Source organism: Silene latifolia, chromosome 11 (assembly GCF_048544455.1).
Source record: "Silene latifolia isolate original U9 population chromosome 11, ASM4854445v1, whole genome shotgun sequence".
In the NCBI taxonomy this organism is placed as follows: domain Eukaryota; kingdom Viridiplantae; phylum Streptophyta; class Magnoliopsida; order Caryophyllales; family Caryophyllaceae; genus Silene; species Silene latifolia.
Genome location: NC_133536.1, coordinates 203,154,932 through 203,174,188, shown reverse-complemented (window position 1 = coordinate 203,174,188; position 19,257 = coordinate 203,154,932). Strand labels below are relative to the sequence as shown.

The window sequence follows — 19,257 nt, the reverse complement described above, 5'->3', positions numbered from 1 at the left end:
AAGAAGTTCAATAATGTTTAAATCATTGATAAACAAAAGTTCGTGCTTGGTGTAGTTGATCATCAATGAACTATTAGTGCTTTTAGCATAGAAGTTTTGTCATTTAGTAGTTATAATTTATGTTGTGAAACAACAAGTAACATAGTAAGAGTATGTAATTAGTTTTCCCATTATTGTTATAGGTATTAGTGGTTTTAATTAAATACAATAGTTATCTCCATAAACATAGTGCAACTCACCAAATGAACCGCCCTTAATAACTGAGACAGACCTTAATGAGCTAAATGGTGTTACGTAAAGCAACATGTATCATAATTATCTATATTTAGTATGTTTATAGAAAATGTTAGATCTCCTATAGCATAAGTTTATCTTGTCTGTCTACAATTAAGAGAGTATTTTGCTCTTTATATACTTCTCGTAAAATCAAATCAATAACGAATTCCAATAAAATTAAGGGAAATTCCCACTTGTACCCCTCTGTTTTGGGCTAATCCCACTTGTACCTCTACTTTTCAAGAAAGCCCACTTATACCCTCTAACTTCCTATTCACTTAACATCTTACTTAACGGTATTTAACACTTCTTCCGCACTTCATAATGACAAGCGAGAATTCTTAATTTCGAGTATAGCAATGCATGAGGCTCCCATTAGGATCATCTTTAAGAATATGCATGTTGAATGTTCTAAGAATTCAAATGTTGGTTTACATTGTCATGGTTTCGTAGTAGAAGTCAACTAAGTTGATAAAAAAAAAAAGTCCAACTATGTTGAAAATCGGAACACAGAAAACTTTTGGGTTGATTTAGTTGATTGTTGATGGATCATCAGTCCTTTTAACATAAAAGCTACTTTTTTTTGTATTAATTATATCAGTTGTATAGGATCCAAAGACACAGTTGTATTATGTAATTACCTAATTTTATTGTTGTACGCACCGCCACCGATTTTAGTTAATTTAAAATGTCATTCCCAAAAATGTTGTTTAATTCCATAAAATGAACACGTGATAACTGAGACTGGTTTTATAAGATTCACAAATTAGATTAACATACAACATCTAGCAATATTCCATTTTGTAAGCATACGACAGTGTAAATGGTGAATGGTGGTATGCAAAACATGTATCTCAATTATATATGTGGCCTGTTTGGAGGATTTTTGTTAGATCTCTAAACAATAAAAAAATTATTTTTGCCTATCTACCATTAAGACTGATTGCTCCCTTTGAATTTCATGTGAAATATATAATACGAAATCTAATTTTTTAGATGTGAAATATATTTTTGAGTGAATTAACGGTCAAACTTTTCATCTTTTATCTTCCTACTTATCTAATATATGTGGGGAATATTTTATTGAAATGGGAATATAAAAGATGAATGGAGGGAGTACTAAAAAAATATTTTGAACATAAAGCCATTTTTTTTTTTGCAATATTATGTTGATTATACTATTTTGTATGCAGTTTAATATCCAATTTTGCACTTTATTTTACTTAAAATGTAATTAAGATAAACGTTGACTATTAAATGCTTTAGTTCAACAAAATGAAATTTTATTCAAAACTTAGGTTACCAAAGTGGGAAGTAGTCGAAACCTCAAGACACCAAAGTGCAATTATGCAAAACTCAGGGCATTAAAGTGGAAATAACCCAAACCTCAGAGACCAAAATGGAAATTTTCCAAAAAAAACCTATCAAAAGCTACTATAAAAACTATTGCACTTTTAAATATACAATCAGTACATGACAAAGTAATAAGTCTAATAACCAGTCATACGCAAACCGCGGTAAATAATTAAGTGAATAAAAACACATAGATGAATTGGAATTTAGAAAGTAAAAATGGATGTAACCGCATAATTTTTGTATATTTGGCAATTCAATACATGTTTAACATCTATTATGGATTTGATATGAATTTGAAACCAGTTTGAAGAAAAAATTCGGTGATATAATAATAGATTATATATAATTCTCACATTTTTTCTATATATTTATCGTACACTGATTTATTCATAGTTAGCTGGTTCTTGGATTATTAGTCCCGCATAAAATCGTAATTATTGACTTTGTTCATTTGTATTTAATTTTTTGGCTCATTTGACAAAATCAATACGAGACTCATTTAATATTTTTAAAATGGTAGCTCAAATTTTTTTAATCTTATGTGAATATTAATGGTAATCTAATCATACACATTTGATAGGTTATAGAAAGTCAGAGTTAATACTATTTCATGCCATTGTTGAAGAAGTTGTTTATTTCTAATATTGTCACTGTAAACATTTTTCTCTGCCAAATGCTAAGTAAATGTTAATCTTTACTTCTTTTTCCTATTATGACATGTTACTTTTTCCTGAAATATTTTTAAAAAAATAAAAATTAGTTTTTTCCTAAGGTTTTTGTAAGACAATTACGAGTTTGGTTATAATGAACAACTCGAATCTTTTGTAAATCTTTTATATATTCAAAATTTTTTTTACATAAAATTATCTTTGTTACTACACGAGTTTCACAAAGTAATTAAAATCGAACAACTTAAAATTTTGACAATATTTAATATTTGTAAGAAATTAGGATCTCTCTTTTTTTCTTTTTTTTTTTCCTCACAAAGATTAATTTTATGTTTATAAAATATACAATTTGCACATTTGTATACGTTTATTATATGATTTTTTTTGCGTTGTAAATATTTCTAAAATAAATATTCTTTATAAAGTTATTTTTCTATTATTATTTTAGTAAAGAATAATCGATAAATTATTAGATCCACTTCTATAGTATTATTTTTCTTATAAATTATTAGATTTACTTCTATTAGGATTACTTTCTCATAAATTATTAAATCTACTTTAATTAGGATAATTTTTTCATAAATTATTAAGAGCAAAAATTTAGATCTACACTTATTAGGATTTCTAGAAAAATTGGACTCTCGAATATCGCTCGAAAAGTTTCTGCTTTATATATATGTATTGATTGATGTGTTGATATTTACATATAGGTCCGATCCCAAACATCTTAAAGTCCAAGGTAAATTTGTAAAATGGGGTCTCGACTCTTTAAAAATCTTTGTTCAAGTAATTCATGTGTCATTGTCTAATACGGAGTACAATTCAATAAATGAAACAATAACACAATAACTTTTGAAGAGCACCAAAGTTTTTTTCCCAATTTTAAAGATTGAGGTTGATTTTTGAAGAACCGTAAAAAATTTAAAAGAAAAAATGACGTTGGATTTGGAGAATTGGAGAGAGGGTATCTTATAATCCAGCCCTTTTATCGTCAAAAAATCGCAAAAGAAGTGGTGGAAAGCACCCATGAAGAATAGAATACAAGACCTCCTATTAATTGGTAAGATGCATAACAACTAAACGAGCAAAGATTCTCTCCATTTCCTTCTCTCCATTTCTTGTCCATTTCCTCTCACAATCCCATATTATATTAGTATTCCACATTTATCTCATCTATCACTTGCACCATTAGATCGTAGTAAAGTATAATCCGGACCGTTAAAAAGGAAATGAAAGGAAATGGAAAGGAGAAGAAATGGAGAGAATCTAAATTGCAACTAAACTATATAACTGACTTCTAGTTCCACCCTTATGGCCCCTTCTAGATAGGGGTGTTCACCGAGCTAGAACTGGACCGGACCGCAATGAGACGCGGACCGGACAACCCCATATCCCAAACCCGGAGACCAGACCTGTTAGGTGGGAACCCGGACCGGAACCCTTTAGGTTCGGTTTTTTCCGGATTTGGACCGGACCGGTTCTATTTCTAGAGGTAATTTGAGGTGATTTTTTTTGCTTGGACCAGACCACAGCGGACCGGGTCGATCCGGTTTACCGGTCCGATCTACTTTATGTGCAGTCCTACTTCTAGAATGGACCCCTTGTCATTTGAGCCTCTAAACACCCCTTAGAACCGGCACTAAATATTTAACAATTACAAATTCTTATCTGTGATGGATACGAGCTTATGACATTTCACAATCCCCATATAATCGTTATAAACTTATAACCTTCAGTGTAGGATAAGTTTGATACTTTGATTTGATAATGGCCCAAACCATATCAAGACTTGACAACGTTTTTTTTGGAGTTAGCCAATTCTCAAAAGGATAAGGCTTTCACAAATTCTTATTTGTGACGGAGGGTATCCGTCACAAATAAGCATTTGCATCATATGTTCACAAAAAAACTCATAGGGGGTGAGAGAAGGAGCACATGGGGTGGGTGCCCACCTTGTCCCCTCTACCCATTTCCACTCACAAAATACCCGTCGCAAGATCCGACCCGTCACAAGCAAGACTTATTGTAAGGCTTTTGCTTGTGCGTTGTGCTAAAGGTTGTCTTGTTTCTATGGTCTTAAATTTTCCAAATTCTTAGAAGAAAAAATGGATGGACAGACAATTCTGAATTCTCCTACAAATGTGACATTTTGTACCAACGTCCTTTTCTAAAACAACTTATGCGGTAGACCGAGCCTTCAACCTGCCTTCGTTAGAGATCAGTCATTTCATCTCAATTTATATAAGACTTGTTCAATTCAACATCTAGCCCTTGTCTATATGACAAGTCGTATGTTTTACGTCGATAAAAAATGAGAGCGTTACTAACTTTGTCAACAAGTAGATACTTTGACCCATCATCAATTTATTAGTTTTTATTTCGACCAATGGTTTCATTGACGGTAAAATATAACATCAATGTGTCACATTGGGGAAGCCAGAATTTAAGGGGGCGAATAATTTCAGCGGGTAAGAACGAGTAATGTCAATTCTAGAATCTGATCACATCAAAAGCTTCCTCACTCAAATTCACACCCAAAACACAATTTCAACACCTTTCGAAAACGCAACTTTATTCTAAGCTCTTGACAACAGTCGACACCTTTTTCGCTTTTGGGTCGGCCTTCTTTACAAATGTCGTAAAAGGATAAACTTTTTTCTCGGTGAAGATAAAAATATGTTTGAAAAGGGATGTTCAGCAAATAATAGGACTAACACAAATTCTCATTGAAGGCATTTACATATCCGCGATGTTTCATGACGGATACCACTTTACCTCACAAAGCATCTCCACTTTTTTTCTCTCTCGCAACACTATTCATGTGGTCCCCTTTCTCCACTAACCCATTTTGTTACCATTTTATCTCACAAAATATCCGTCACAAATGGTAACCCGTCACAAGGGAGACCAATTGTAGGACTAAACCTTTATTCTAACCTTTAATGTGTTACAAAATTCAATAGAAAAACCAAAGTGGCTTGGGTCTAGTGGTGTTCCGGGTGTGCCGCAAGGTACGTACCTCAAACATTGAGGTCCCGGGTTCGACGCCCTAAACGGGAGCACTGAGGTATTGCACGGTGGCCCTTTGGGGTCTGTTAAACGGGGTGCCGGCTTTCCGTGCTGTCGCGTATTCCCGAGGTTTGGGCTAACCGGACATCTCCTTATGATCTCTGGTGTAAAGACACTCGTCATAGTTCTGACTAGGCGGATCCAATAAGGTTTGAAAGGAAGGTCATTTCCCTTGCTAAAAAAAAAAAAATTCAATAGAAAAAAGATGTCCTAAAAATATATACAAACAAGCACCGAAGGCATGAATCGATTTCGAATTATATTTTGATTAGGCTTACAGTCACGGCATCAATCAACGCCAAAACGAAAAAAAAAAAAAAAAAAGACGACCTCTACTATCTATCAACAATTCAACGCTATATACACCATCCTGATTCCCGAGGCTGTGGTATTTACACATATTTGGACAGGATGTGTATTTTCTTAAATCTCGTGCACAAAACAACACCTTCTATGCATGGAAACCCAAAAAAAAAACTAACTTTATGTTTATTTTCTTTTGCAGGTAAAATGCTCATGATTCACACAGCTAAATCTAATATGGGAAGGATAGCCAAGGGTGGTCTAGAGCTTGTCTTGCTGTAGGACGTCCTCGAGGATTTATTTGAAGCAAGTGTTTCAAAAACTCCATGAACCCAGAATCGGAAACTGGGAGGTGATGATCCAAGGAAGATTGTTCAGGAATTATGAACTCCATCTGATCGGTATCCTGTCATCAGAAAATTTAAGATACAGGATTAGTTACGTTTTTGTTTCACTCGTTTCCTTTCTTTCTTTTCTTCTGAAAGGAAGCGTCATATACCAAACAATAGCATCAAGTTACGTGGCAGTGGTGCAGCCACAATGAAGCTAGCGGGAACTTGAGACCGCACTAATTTATGAACAGCTATAGTTTTACATTACTAAATTTGCCTAAACTGCAACTTTCATACCGTAAAACCCCATAATAAAGACTAAATTAAAAAGACCTCATATTCCAACAATTCTGGCTTCGCCTAATCGCCAGTGTGCTGCAGAGGACTTCACAGAACTTCTACAAATAATTATGTTATGGTTTGTTCTGTCTCAAGTGGCTTAGTCAACTCTGTCGTAATTCGTAGGATGGAGACGTCAATTTTCATTGTTTGGAACGTGAAATGCAAGTTTAGTGATCAATGAAAAACTGTCTTAAATTTGACACATCATAAGACACGCCGAGCTTACGGAATGAATACGAGTATGATTTTTCAAGGCATAGATATTTGGGCTCAAGAAATCGGATCAAACTTTCTAACAGACGGCAACTATTAGCTCTAAAGTAGACAATAGCACTAAATATTGAGAAAAAGGAACATACATCTAGAGGTGGCAAATAATGACACGACACGAAAACACGACACGAACCCGACACGAAATTAACGGGTTTGGGTTGAGACTTAATGACCCATTTATGTAAGTGGGTCGACACGAACACGACACGATATTTAATTGGGTTGGGTTAGGGTTGACCTCTCTAAACACGAACCCGACACGAATGATTTCGTTTACTAAATTAATCCTAATTTTTCTTGATCCTCCATCACATAAATATACTTAAACTTTCAAAATATGGACGTGACACGAAAACACGACACGAACCCGACACGAAATTAACGGGTTAGGGTTGAGGCCTTATGACCCATTTATGTAAGTGGGTCGACACGAACACGACATGAGATTTAATTGGGTCGGGTTTGGGTTGGAGGGATTGTGACCCGTTTACATGTGACACGAACACGAACCCGACACGACCCGATCTGTTTGCCAGGTCTACATACATCTGATGTATTATCTCAGATTTTACTTGTTTTTGAGCATGTGTATTTTTTTTGAGCTTATTACCTCAAACTTTATTTGTTTTTGAGCATATGTGTATTTTTTCTGAGCTTATTAAAGTTTATAAGTTAAATTTTAATTTTTTTCCGTCAAAACTCAAATTTAACCAAGTTTGTATGTAATGTTTTTGAGTTTTATTGTAAATTTTTCGAGCTTAATGTTTTAGTGAATAAACTCAGAAACTTTATAGTAAAACTCATAATTTTTAAAACAAAACTCAAAAACTTTATTATAATGCTCAAAAACTATAAAACTGGTGGTACTACATCGGATGTATAATCCACCTATTGAATATTAGGAGGCAAGATAAATAGAGCCCACCTCAATTATGTGATATAGATCAAACTCTTTGGTGAAGTATTTATGTGTTTCTTGTCCTCTCAATAGCATCTCCAGATCAATGGGACCGATCAGACCAATCATGCGAGCCAGCAACATGACAACACCGTCATTTGGGAAAAGTACCTGGCAAACCACAGCGCTTCATTAGAAACACATTACTTTATGCATAAGAACTGACAATCATTATCATTTATCACCCATTTATAACTGATCTCATATTCACAACCGCCGCGTATCAGGGGACTTGATTACCTATGGGCTATGGTTTAGGTTATTTCAGGAGCAATGTTATCGGGTCATTTTAATATGAGTCCTTTATGGGTTAGGTATGGGTCGGGGTTGATTAGACCATTTTTATAACATTTTGGAGCGTGAGCTATTAAAACTTTTGTTACATTGGGTCGTTCTAGGTCATTGTGGGCCACCTCGGATTGTGTCATTTACGACACAGATCATTTCGGATTATTTTGCCAATTTACTGCCAAAGGAGGCTCACACTGTCATATCGTGTTTCTATAGTCCGTCTTCACTGGAATTTTTATTTACAGCGAAAGAGAAATGAGTTACCTCACCAGAGCATAGCTCAGCAAGAATACAGCCTAAGGACCATATATCTATTTTGGGACCATATGGAAGTCCTAAGATGACTTCAGGTGCCCTGTAGGATCGTGATTGAACGTAGAGGCACAAGTTGTCATTCTGAAAACAACTGCTTCCTAAATCAATAACTTTTATTTCACATCTGCTGTAGCTCTTGATCAAAACATTCTCAGGCTTTAGATCACAATGGATAATTCCCAAACCATGCAGATAATCCAACGCCTCCAGACACTGTCGTGCTATGGCCTGTAATATGAAAGTAAACAGAAGCGCTGAGCGGTTTCAATGCTTAACTAATGTCTAAAGCCAGTTTCACAGTGATCATTATCAGCAAGGAAAAAAATGTGCCAGGAGATTCAGCTTCAACCAGGATTTCCCCACTGTGGGACCTTTGGACAGGTCTAGTGTAATGGACACTTAAATGGAAAAAACGGTGACGGTCTTAAATGTGAATAGATACTCAGCATCTGCATTAGCACAAGAAGAAGTACCTGCAATCTGCCCATTGTAAAATATGGTTCTCCACCAGATTCCATATTATATTTCTGAAATTCATACAAATTTGCTCGAAGAAGTTCACAAACTATGAAAAGGTGCTCCTGTACACAAAAGAACATTTCGGTTTGAATATATTGGGAAAAAATAATGGACAGGAAAAAAAAGATACGTCTTAAATTTGGCATTGTATGCCACTAATTCACACCTGATGATAGAAGTAGTCATAGAGACGTAAGAGATGATGCTCGTCAACAGGATCATGCTTATTTACGTACTTCAGAAGTTTGATTTCATCCAAACTTTGGTCAAAAAAATCTTTGTCGTTTTTAATGATTTTTAGGCAAACATCAATGCCAGTCTGGAGATCATGTGCCTGAACAACTTTGCTGAAAGCTGCAGAACCGAGGTACTCAGTAACATAATACCGTCCTGCAATGACTGTTTGCAGAACAATTGGAAACTCTTTACTCTCTTCAAATCCCGTCCTGCGCAAAGCAGTAGAAACATATGATTTTTGGACGACATAGACTACAAACTGCTGGATGGCACAAATCATCAACTACGCTTAGGTTGACTCAGAGTTTTCCCATCGAGACCCTAGGAACATCAAACGAGATTTTATATCATTGACTTACGCAAAATTTCACTTTGGTATCCTCGGGTTTAGGTTATTTCCACTTTGGAAGCCCAAGGTTTCCCAGATTTCAGCGTTGATGACCTAAGGAATATCTTAGTCTAACTACTCTGATGTCATCTATGTTACTAACATATTTCAGCAATATAAGAGCGAAAATCAAAGTTATTTCAGCATTGAAGCTACATAATAGAAATGTAGCACATCAGACATCATTATCGAGAAATATAACCAGTAACAAACCTGTTTTTCCTGTGAATGATTCTCAAATCAAATACTTCGTACTCATCTTCATTGGCCTCCCAATATGGAATCTCCTCTGGTGCCGTCCCTTCCGGCTCATTTACTGCAGCATTTGGCTCTTCAGAACTTGTAACCAATTCCTTGCAATCACCGGGTCCAAAATCATAACGGTTTACTACAAGCAACTCCTGCTTTTCGGCTTCATATATATTTCTAGAGCCATCCGGTTCCTGGACCGAATCCTTCAAACTAAATTCTTTCAACTTGGAATCAATATCTTCAACATCACTATAACCAGCGCGATCAAGCTCCCATCTAATGCCTACTTGAGGGTTAAGTTCATCATCAAGATGGTAATAGTCCTTTACTTGCCCATTATCAATATTTTCAATGCGAATATCGTGAGATTGAAATGGGTATTCAAAACGACTGTCACTTCCCTCTGATCCTTCAGACAAACGATTAAAAGAAAATGGGTTCTTTGAAAGAGTTCCAGTCTCGGAAGTCATGACAAACTTATCCTCAGTCGGGCAACCAAAAGGATCCAACCCACCAAAGCTAGGAGTCATATACGGCCCATCATCCTTATCATCATACCACAAGTCAGTTTGCATATCGAATTCTTGGTACTCTCTTGCGGTACCAAACTGAGATAATCTATCAGAAGAAGTTCCGGAACCTGGTTGTGTAGTGGACCGCTGTCCATATGGGTTACTGAAATCTGCAGGCAACGGGAAATTTAAACAGACGGTCCCATAATATAAACAGATACTAAATAAAAACTCTCATTGACACGTGGATCATGAATTCCCGATTTCACGATTCTACTAGACCATGTGAAGCATTATAAAATAACACCACATGTATCGATCTTCAAAACCCTACGAATCTCCTTTGATCCTACAGAGTCTCTCATTTCAATATGTCCATCCCACATGTGGAATAGAGCTTTTAATGAACATGGTCCTCTATTGTTCCATTTATCAAACAAGTACACGGTAGGCGGTAGCTACTTCTAAAGCTACGCTTAGCTATATTTGTGAAAGACGATAAAATTCTATTAAGAAGCGAGACAAATAAGAAACCAAAGCTTAGCTCATTGAATGATCAATAAATCCTTAGCTACCCAATTACAATCTGGGAAGCATTCAACCAGTCATTGACGGTTTCAAAGTGTGATTCATGTTAGCGGATTTCAAATAGAATAAAACTTAGCTCATTGGAATATCCAATGCATTACTGTCAAATTACTTCAAATTAAACCCTCATTTCAATTTCTTTTATTTTGATCTAACAAACTGCACAAAATTAAGTTTGCCTTAATCAATTCACTAAACCAGCTAGATTATCAGCAGCTGAATTTCACATTCTTATACACTTAACCAATCACCTTATGTTCAATTCGAGTACAACAAAAATGTTTCACCACTTTCACAGTTCACTTAAACCCTTTACTACAACAAATATATTTTTTCGCAATTGTACTGACATTGCACAATTTGCGAGCCAGGCACTGAGGTAATGTTGTTGAAGTACTAATATTTACGCCTCCTTGTCGAAAATTATGCACACATTCACAGAATTCCAACATTCAAGCTCCATTATTACAACAAAAACTACTTAATTAAAAATTAACAATCATAATAAAAATTCAATTTTTTTTTATTAAAAAAAAGAGAGAAAAAAATAAAACCTGAAGAGTAAACACCACTGGCAGAAGTAGAAGACTTCATACTCTTGAACTCATCATCCCCTGACTCATCCAGGCCAGACCCACTTCCCGAATTCAAACCCGAAACCGGAACCGAACCCAAACCCGAATCAGCTACCCGGGTCCGGCGAGAATGGATTGGAAGTTTAACTGGAGGGGGCATCATTGGAAACACAAATTTCTCCAAATCACATAAACAGCCATCATCAACATCAACATTATTATTAAAATTATTAATTGTATTAATTGTATTATTATTAGTAGTACTAATAGTATTAATTTCAGTAAGATCTTCTTTTAATGCAAATTCAACATTTTTAAACCCATTTTTTCTAAGAAATTCTAACACAAGTTGGACCTCTTCCTCCATTTAAACAAAAATTTAAAAAGGTGGAAACTTTATTACTAGAATTGATCAAAATTGAATTCAAATTCAAATGAAAGAACAACAATGGCAATAATAATAATAATAATTTTAATAAAATTAATAAAGTATTTAATAAAGAATAAAGTGTCATAGGTGATTATGATTGTAATTATGGTGGGAACAAAGAAAAATGAAAAAGAAAAGGTGAGAGGTCAAAACTTGGAAAAAAGTGACCCAAGAAGAGGGGTAAAGATGTTTCCTAACCTACAAATAATTGGAAACTTCATATTCATCCATTTATGTAGGTATAATAATGAATTATAATCGTATAGAAGGTAGCGATTACGGGTTCTCTCGTTATAGGATCATTTATGTTTATGTTAATGTTGATGTCATGGTATTGTAATGAAGAGAGGAGGAAGAGAAGGTGACAAAATGAAACATAATTGTCAGTAATGTCGCTTACATGCAACAACATCATAATCAGGAGTTGTTCTAACTTCTAGGCTTGGATTATTTTGATGTTAACAACTTCAGTTTTAAGATTTCCTCACCTAACTTTTCACTTTTCAGCTATGCTTTAGGTATTTCAGATTTTTTTTGAGAAAATTTAGAATTTTTTTCTTCATAATATATCAAATTGGTAAAAAAAAAAAAAAAAAAAAAAGATTGGTTGGTAATTTTTTTTTTAAAAGGGAAAAGCCCGGAGGCAATACTCAATTAATAAACAATCAAAAGTTACAGCAGGGTCAGCAGCATTCGCAGAAGGTGGTAACCCATCCTCCCATACGATTTTGCCCGGAACTCGTGGAACACACAATCTGCTAACTCATGAGCTACACAGTTATCAACTCGACCTACATGTAACCAAATAACAGACTTAAAATTTAAACTAAAACTCAACGATATCTTCTATAATCAACGAGAACATGCTCCTTCCTTTCTTCCTTTCTTGAATAACGTCAATAACCAACAAACAATCACTCTCCACTTCCACATTTAGAACACCACGTGACGCCGCTTTTTCAAGCCCATTCAAGACCGCAAAATGAGCCTCCCAGCTTTGGAACAACAGACACACCCCACATCACATCACCCCTCGTATTGAGACACACCACACCCGCCCCCCCTCCTCCTCCTTTACTCCCGCATCCACATTGAGTTTAACATAGCCCTCCCGGGTTGGCCTCCATCCCTCATCCTCACTCTCCCTTCCTCTCCTCGGCTGTCGCCTTATACGCATCCCACCAGCAGCCACCACCGTGTCCTCTACACCTTCGTGGATCACATCTTTCGCCCGACGCACCACCGCCTCCGGTGCCACCTCAATGTTATCAAAGACCACTTTGTTACGATGCTCCCAGATTAGTTGTTAATTTGATTACAAATTATCGTCAGGGAATAATAGGTAAAAAATGTAAAATAGCAAAGGAATCTGACAAATTGGTACAAGAAAAAAATATGATAATTTTATATTTTTCTAACTATATTCAACAAATTTAACGTTGCCTAAATAATGTAATGTGAAATATTTACCTCTCTATACTCGAATTAGATAACTCAAATATGAACCTAAATCCATTATTTACACTGTTCAAGTAATTCAACTCAGATATGATGAAAGCCAAAAGGACCACCGTTCAAAATGATACAGGATCGAATTGAAGTGTACCAAAATGGCTTTTAACACATTATAGCTCACCTAAAACATATTTGAATTCAATTCCAAAATGACAGCATAACTAAATAGGTAAATTTGGACCCCTTTCATCCCAATTAACAGTTATCTATTTGTTTTGGTACAAAGATTAAGAAAAAAAAAGGTGAATTTAGACCCCATAAAACACATAGCCCCACATACATATGGAAGTTAGCCCACAAAAAGCTATTATAAATGAGAATAGATAAGAGTAATTATCAATTACTCGCTTTTAAAAAAAAATTTCAAACTTACTCTCTTTTATAAATTTTTCAAAAATCACACCCAAAATATTACCAAAGTTTAAAAATTACTACCAAACCTCAACTTTTGTGTTTTTATAACAAAATGGCCTTAATTAACTTGGTTATCAAGTTACTGCCAAAAAATAAGTACTTTTTTTTTTTTTTTTTGAAATAAAACCACAAAGGCTTTAAAATATATTAACTAAATCATGAGAAACAAGTTCATTAATGTTACGAGGCATATCCTCATACCAAATTCTTCTCCCTATCTGCCATGGCTGCATATGAGCTAATTCATGGGCCACACTATTAAACTGACGTCTAACAAATAAAAACTCAACAGCCTCAAAAGCTAAACATAACTCGTAAATATTATCATAAATAAGAAAAATGTCACTCCTTCCGGTGCTTCTCTTCTTTAAGTCTTGAATCACATTCAAACAGTCGCTCTCGATTATCACCCTTGCAATGCCATGCCTTCGAGCTTCAGTCAACCCCAATAGAACCGCTTCTGCTTCAAGTATCTTCGGCTCCTTCTCCATTATCTTCTGCAACGCCACACACCCACTACAAAAAAAACGCTCCGATGCGACGGACACGCTGCGACGGAATAATAATCCGTAGCAAATTTAAACCTGCGACGGACGCTGCGACGGGCCTTATAACCCGCGACGGACTTGCGACGGACTTTCCGTTGCAGCCTATTTTTCCATACCGCCAAATTTTCTGACATGGCGGGAAGGTCTGCGACGGAATTTCCGTCGCTATATTAAAATAATATTAAATTCTGCGACGGAAATTCCGTCGCTGCATTAAAATAATATTTTTCCTGCGACGGAATTTTCGTCGCAGACTTTCTAAAGTGTCCAGCTGTATACCTCTAAACAGGCTGGAAAAAATAATATTTTTTTATTCCTGCGACGGAATTTCCGTCGCAGAATTTAATATTATTTTAAATTTGCGACGGAAATTCCGTCGCAGGAATTCTTTATACGGGCTGCAGCGAAATCCTTATCACTCTTCAATTATTCGTCTCCCTCAAAAAATCCGTCTCCCTCAAAAACTCCCACCACCACCACCACCAATTATTTGCGACGGGATTGACATATTTGCGACGGAGTTTTCCGTCGCTATGGAACCTTTTTTTTGTAGTGACCACTTCACACCACCCCCTGCATCTCGACATACCACTCCCATCCCCGACCCCTGTCCACTTACAAGCCCCGCATCACATTTACTTTACGCCACCCCTCCCTCGGCCGCTCCCACCTCTCCACCGTCCCACCGTGCACTATACCCAGGCCCTCTTCCACCGATGAGCCCGCCTCTTGCATCTCCTCTATTAACTCCTTTACCCTGCCCAACACAACCCGCACACTCACATTGCACCCCTCAAATATCGACTTATTCCTCGCCTCCCATATCGCCCAGCACCCAGTCATTAGAGTCACACAATCCTCCATAGTCCCTTCTCTCATCATCGCCTCACCCCACTCCCTCACCTTATCGTAACCAACTTCCCTCATCGTATCCAACCCCAGCCCATCCCATACTCCCCCAACCCAGTCACACCCTCGGATAACATGTAAACATGTTTCCGCAGCATATGAGCAAATAGGACAAACACCATCTACCCCACTTATCCGACGAGCTAAATTATGCTTAGTAGCAATAGCTTCGTTACACAATTGCCAGAAGAACACCTTAATTCGCGGAAGTACCGGCACTTTCCATATCTTGTTCCAAAGCCACTTCTCCCGGGCAAAGTCCGACTGCTCCACCAACTCTTCCCCCACCTCAACCTGCGCCCAATAGGCAGACCTCACCGAGTAATTACCATCCTTTGTCAGGTCCCAACACCACCCATCCTGCTGGTCCCTTTCACTAATACGAATACGCATAATCCTATCAACTTCAAATGGCAGAAACAATCCTGAGACTCGTGCTTGATCCCACGCACGCCCTCCCGGCTCCATCAAATCGGCAACTTTCATATTCACGTCCGCAGACCCTAGTGGCGAAAGAACGAACTTTGACCTCGACTCCTGAATCCACGGATCGAGCCAAACCCGTGTCCCCATTCCATTACCAATACGCTTCCTAGCTGCTAAACTGATTACATCCCTAGCCTCACATATACTCCTCCATGTATAGCTCGGATTTGTCCCTAACTCGGCCTCCATAAAGTCGGAAGAAGGAAAATACTTAGCTTTCAAAACCCGCGTTAGAAACGAATTCACATCAGTCATAAGCCTCCACCCTTGCTTACCCAACAAAGCCCTATTAAATTTATTGAAATCTCGAAACCCCAACCCACCCCTATCCTTCAAAAATAAGTAAATTTTCATTATGAAGAACATGAGTAAAATTAATAAAAGTTCGAAATAGTGACCTAAAAATAAAGCAGGTCCCGCGATTCGATTATTTGGTTCGTACATCACTTTTTGTTCATGCCGTTTGGTCTTTTGGTGGTAAGTCAAACCTAGTGTTATCATTTGAGTTCTTTTTTTTTTCTTTTTAAGATTTTTTTCTCTTTTTCGAAATAATTGATAAAACGTTATAACATAATTTCGAACTTGTACGTCGTATTATGTATTATCATCACTTACTAAGTATTTACTGGTTAAACTAATTAACTATAGAATAATTTATACGAGTATGTATTTGTCATTTACTCCTTTGTACGTAGATTTTAGCTAATTTAGCTAATAAATGAGAAGACGGTACATTGATATTTATGAGTTATGACGTGGTTCAACCCCATTAACAATATATTTGCCCTTATTACTTCCTTTTATTCCAAATTTTTTTTTATTGAAAGTAATTAAATAAATAATTGAGACGAAAAGAGTTTATTATATAGCGGTAAAAAAAGTCCCGACTGAAATTAGACGGATTTGGTAGGATTGATGATTGATGTAATACAAAAAAGAATAAATCACGTACTTTGAATTATGTCGTCAAGTAGGAAGTCAAATTCTAGTCATAAAATAATACTCCATCGGTTCCGGTCATTTGTTATCATTTTTTATATTGGGAGTGTATTATTATCCTTTCTATTTTAAGAATAAATTTGATGACCAATTTGTTCATTCACACTCAATTTATTTCACTTGTCATTTAGTGATTGACACCTTTCTTTTTTCTTGATTTTTGTGACAAAATTAAAGGATAACAATTGACCAATAGGGAGTAGTCGGTAGTAAGTTAGATTCTGTCTAACATATTGAGTTTAATTATTAAAATGAGACTTCAAGCTTTGAATTACTTAAGCGGGACAAATATGTAAGTCATGTCACATGTGTAATATAAGGATTTTCTGTTCTATTTTTGTGTTTTATTGTATGTGTCACTCCACTCAACTTTTGACACATCACTTATTGCAAAATAAAATATTACAATATATATAATTATATTAATTTGTTGATGTGTTAGAAGGTAATTGTAGTGATATACATTGGGACACCAAATAGGACAGAGGATCCTCACTCTTTCTAGGTAGAATTTTTTTTGGCGGGCCGATTACATAGTAGTAACGGAATTTAAACCAGGGTCATAACTCATAATACCGTCTCTTATGATTAAAAAAATGTTATCATCAACACCTAATTTGTCTAAAGGATGCTTATATAAACATATTACTTGTAAGAATAATTTTAATATTCGCATCACTTTGCACTTAGATTTGTATTATGGAATAGTACTTGCTTTTTTTTTTTTGTTGAGGAAATTACTTGCTATTTTTATTAGTTGAACTACATAGATGTTTTTGTACAAATTTGTGCAAAAGTAAGGAAATTTATTCAGTGAGTAATCCATTTTTCTTGTAAAAGTAAGGAAATTTATTTACTTTTAAAACTGAGATTAATAATAATAGATGTGATTCTACAGAATTGCATTTGCACTCGATTTATGGTAGTAATTATTTGTAATATCGATTTTTATTTGGTGTAAAGGGAGTCACAAGAACAATATGTTGTTGGTAGAATTTGAATAAAAGTTATAAATATTACCCCTTATTATTATAATTCCCCTTATTATGATTTTACCAACTGAACTATATGTTTTTTGTAATTGAAGAGAACAAATATCACTTAAATTCACTTGATTTTATTTTTCTCAAATTAAGTAAAAGAGAACAAATATCACTTAAATTCACTCTATTCGATTTTTCTCAAATTAAGTACCACTACACTCTCAATGTAAAATATTTGAGATGAAGCATAAAACATTTATTATTCCGCATGTAAAATTAGTGCTTCGTTATAGGGGTCTTTTCCTTTTTTCTAACACATCAACTTTAATTCGATACAGAATGTGTCGTACAACTCAAATTCTTGTTTAAAACGATATATCTGCCTTAAACAGAGAAACGGTCCAATATATATGGATAAGAGTCATGAGACAAAAAAACAAAATAGATATGATTGACAACCTATTATCCATTTAGCTTTATATAATTGCTCTTATTAGCCCGTTTTATACTTTATAAAAGAGTAAATTAAAAATTACTCCCTTTTAAGTTGCATGTTTCTAAACTTACTCCTTCATACTCTCTTCTATTCACTATTTTCTTTCCTATTTCCTTAAACGGATTATTCAGGTTTTCTTCCCCTTTCTTATTTTGGAAACTTTTACTCTTATTTTATTCATCCCTCTCTCCTATTAACAAACCCCACCCAACTTTTACTCTTATTTTATTCATCTCTCTCTTATCACCAAAACCGACCTAACTCACAATTCGTTATTTAATTCCTAATTATTCATTCATCTCTCCAATTCACAAACCCCACCATCTTCTTTTATTCATTCTTTTATCATCTCCTAAAATCTTGTGCCCACATCAAAGGGGAAGAAAACCCCGAATAGGAGGGAATATGTTTTTTTTTTAAATTACTCCCTTAAGTTGATCTCAGACAAAAAGTTACTACCAAACTAGTTCTCAGGTGAACAAATATGTAAATGGACGAAATTATCCTTTAAAAAAATTACTCTCTTCATTCTCTTTCTCATCTCCCTGACCCACCCTGCTGCCACCACACCACCGTCACCTCCAACGACTTCCAAACTTCTCCGACGACCTCCCTCTCATTACCTGATGTACGTCAATGGCCCACTCCACGCGCCACCATCTTTATTTGAATTTGCCACAACAAGCAGCACCTCCTTTCCCCACCTAACACACCGATGATTATCTCAACCAACTCCACCACACAAATTCAAAAATTTAGCTAATATCTCCGGGGACGTTGTCGGCAAAATAAAATGCAAATGGAGCGAGAAAGGAGAGATAATGGCGGCTAATGGGCGGAAGGGGAAGGGCTGGTGGTGGGGTGTTAGAAAGGAAGGAGGGGGTGGCGGTTGGTGGGGTAGTTGGGCGAGATAAGGAGGACGATTAGTGTTTTAACATAAGGTGAAGGAATCTAGGGGCATTTTCGTCCTAGATTTAGAGAAATGGAGGGAAAATTCAAAAATAGACGGAAATACTCACGAGAGTTGAAAAATGGTAGCAATTTTTTGTCTAAGGTCAACTTAAGAAAGTAATTTAAAAAAAAAAAAACTTATAAGAGAGTAAGTTTAGAAAGGTACAACTTAAAAATGAGTAATTTTTAATTTATTCTAAAATAAATACACCCGTCTACAAGAGACATCCTACTCATACAAATACTTCAATCACGAAGATTAATAAACTCCT

General features: G+C 35.7%; 1 protein-coding gene across 1 annotated transcript; it reads right to left on the bottom strand.

Moving 5' to 3' along the window:
* Window positions 1-5,598: 5,598 nt before the first annotated feature.
* On the bottom strand, window positions 5,599-12,115 carry LOC141612352 (uncharacterized). Its single transcript, XM_074431108.1, has 7 exons — window positions 11,234-12,115; window positions 9,541-10,261; window positions 8,869-9,148; window positions 8,657-8,764; window positions 8,133-8,411; window positions 7,545-7,688; window positions 5,599-6,078 (listed from the first exon to the last, which is right to left on the bottom strand). Exons 1-7 carry the CDS (start codon window positions 11,619-11,621, stop codon window positions 5,905-5,907), a joined length of 2,094 nt encoding a protein of 697 aa, XP_074287209.1. The 5' UTR covers window positions 11,622-12,115; the 3' UTR covers window positions 5,599-5,904.
* Between the last annotated feature and the right edge of the window lie 7,142 nt (window positions 12,116-19,257).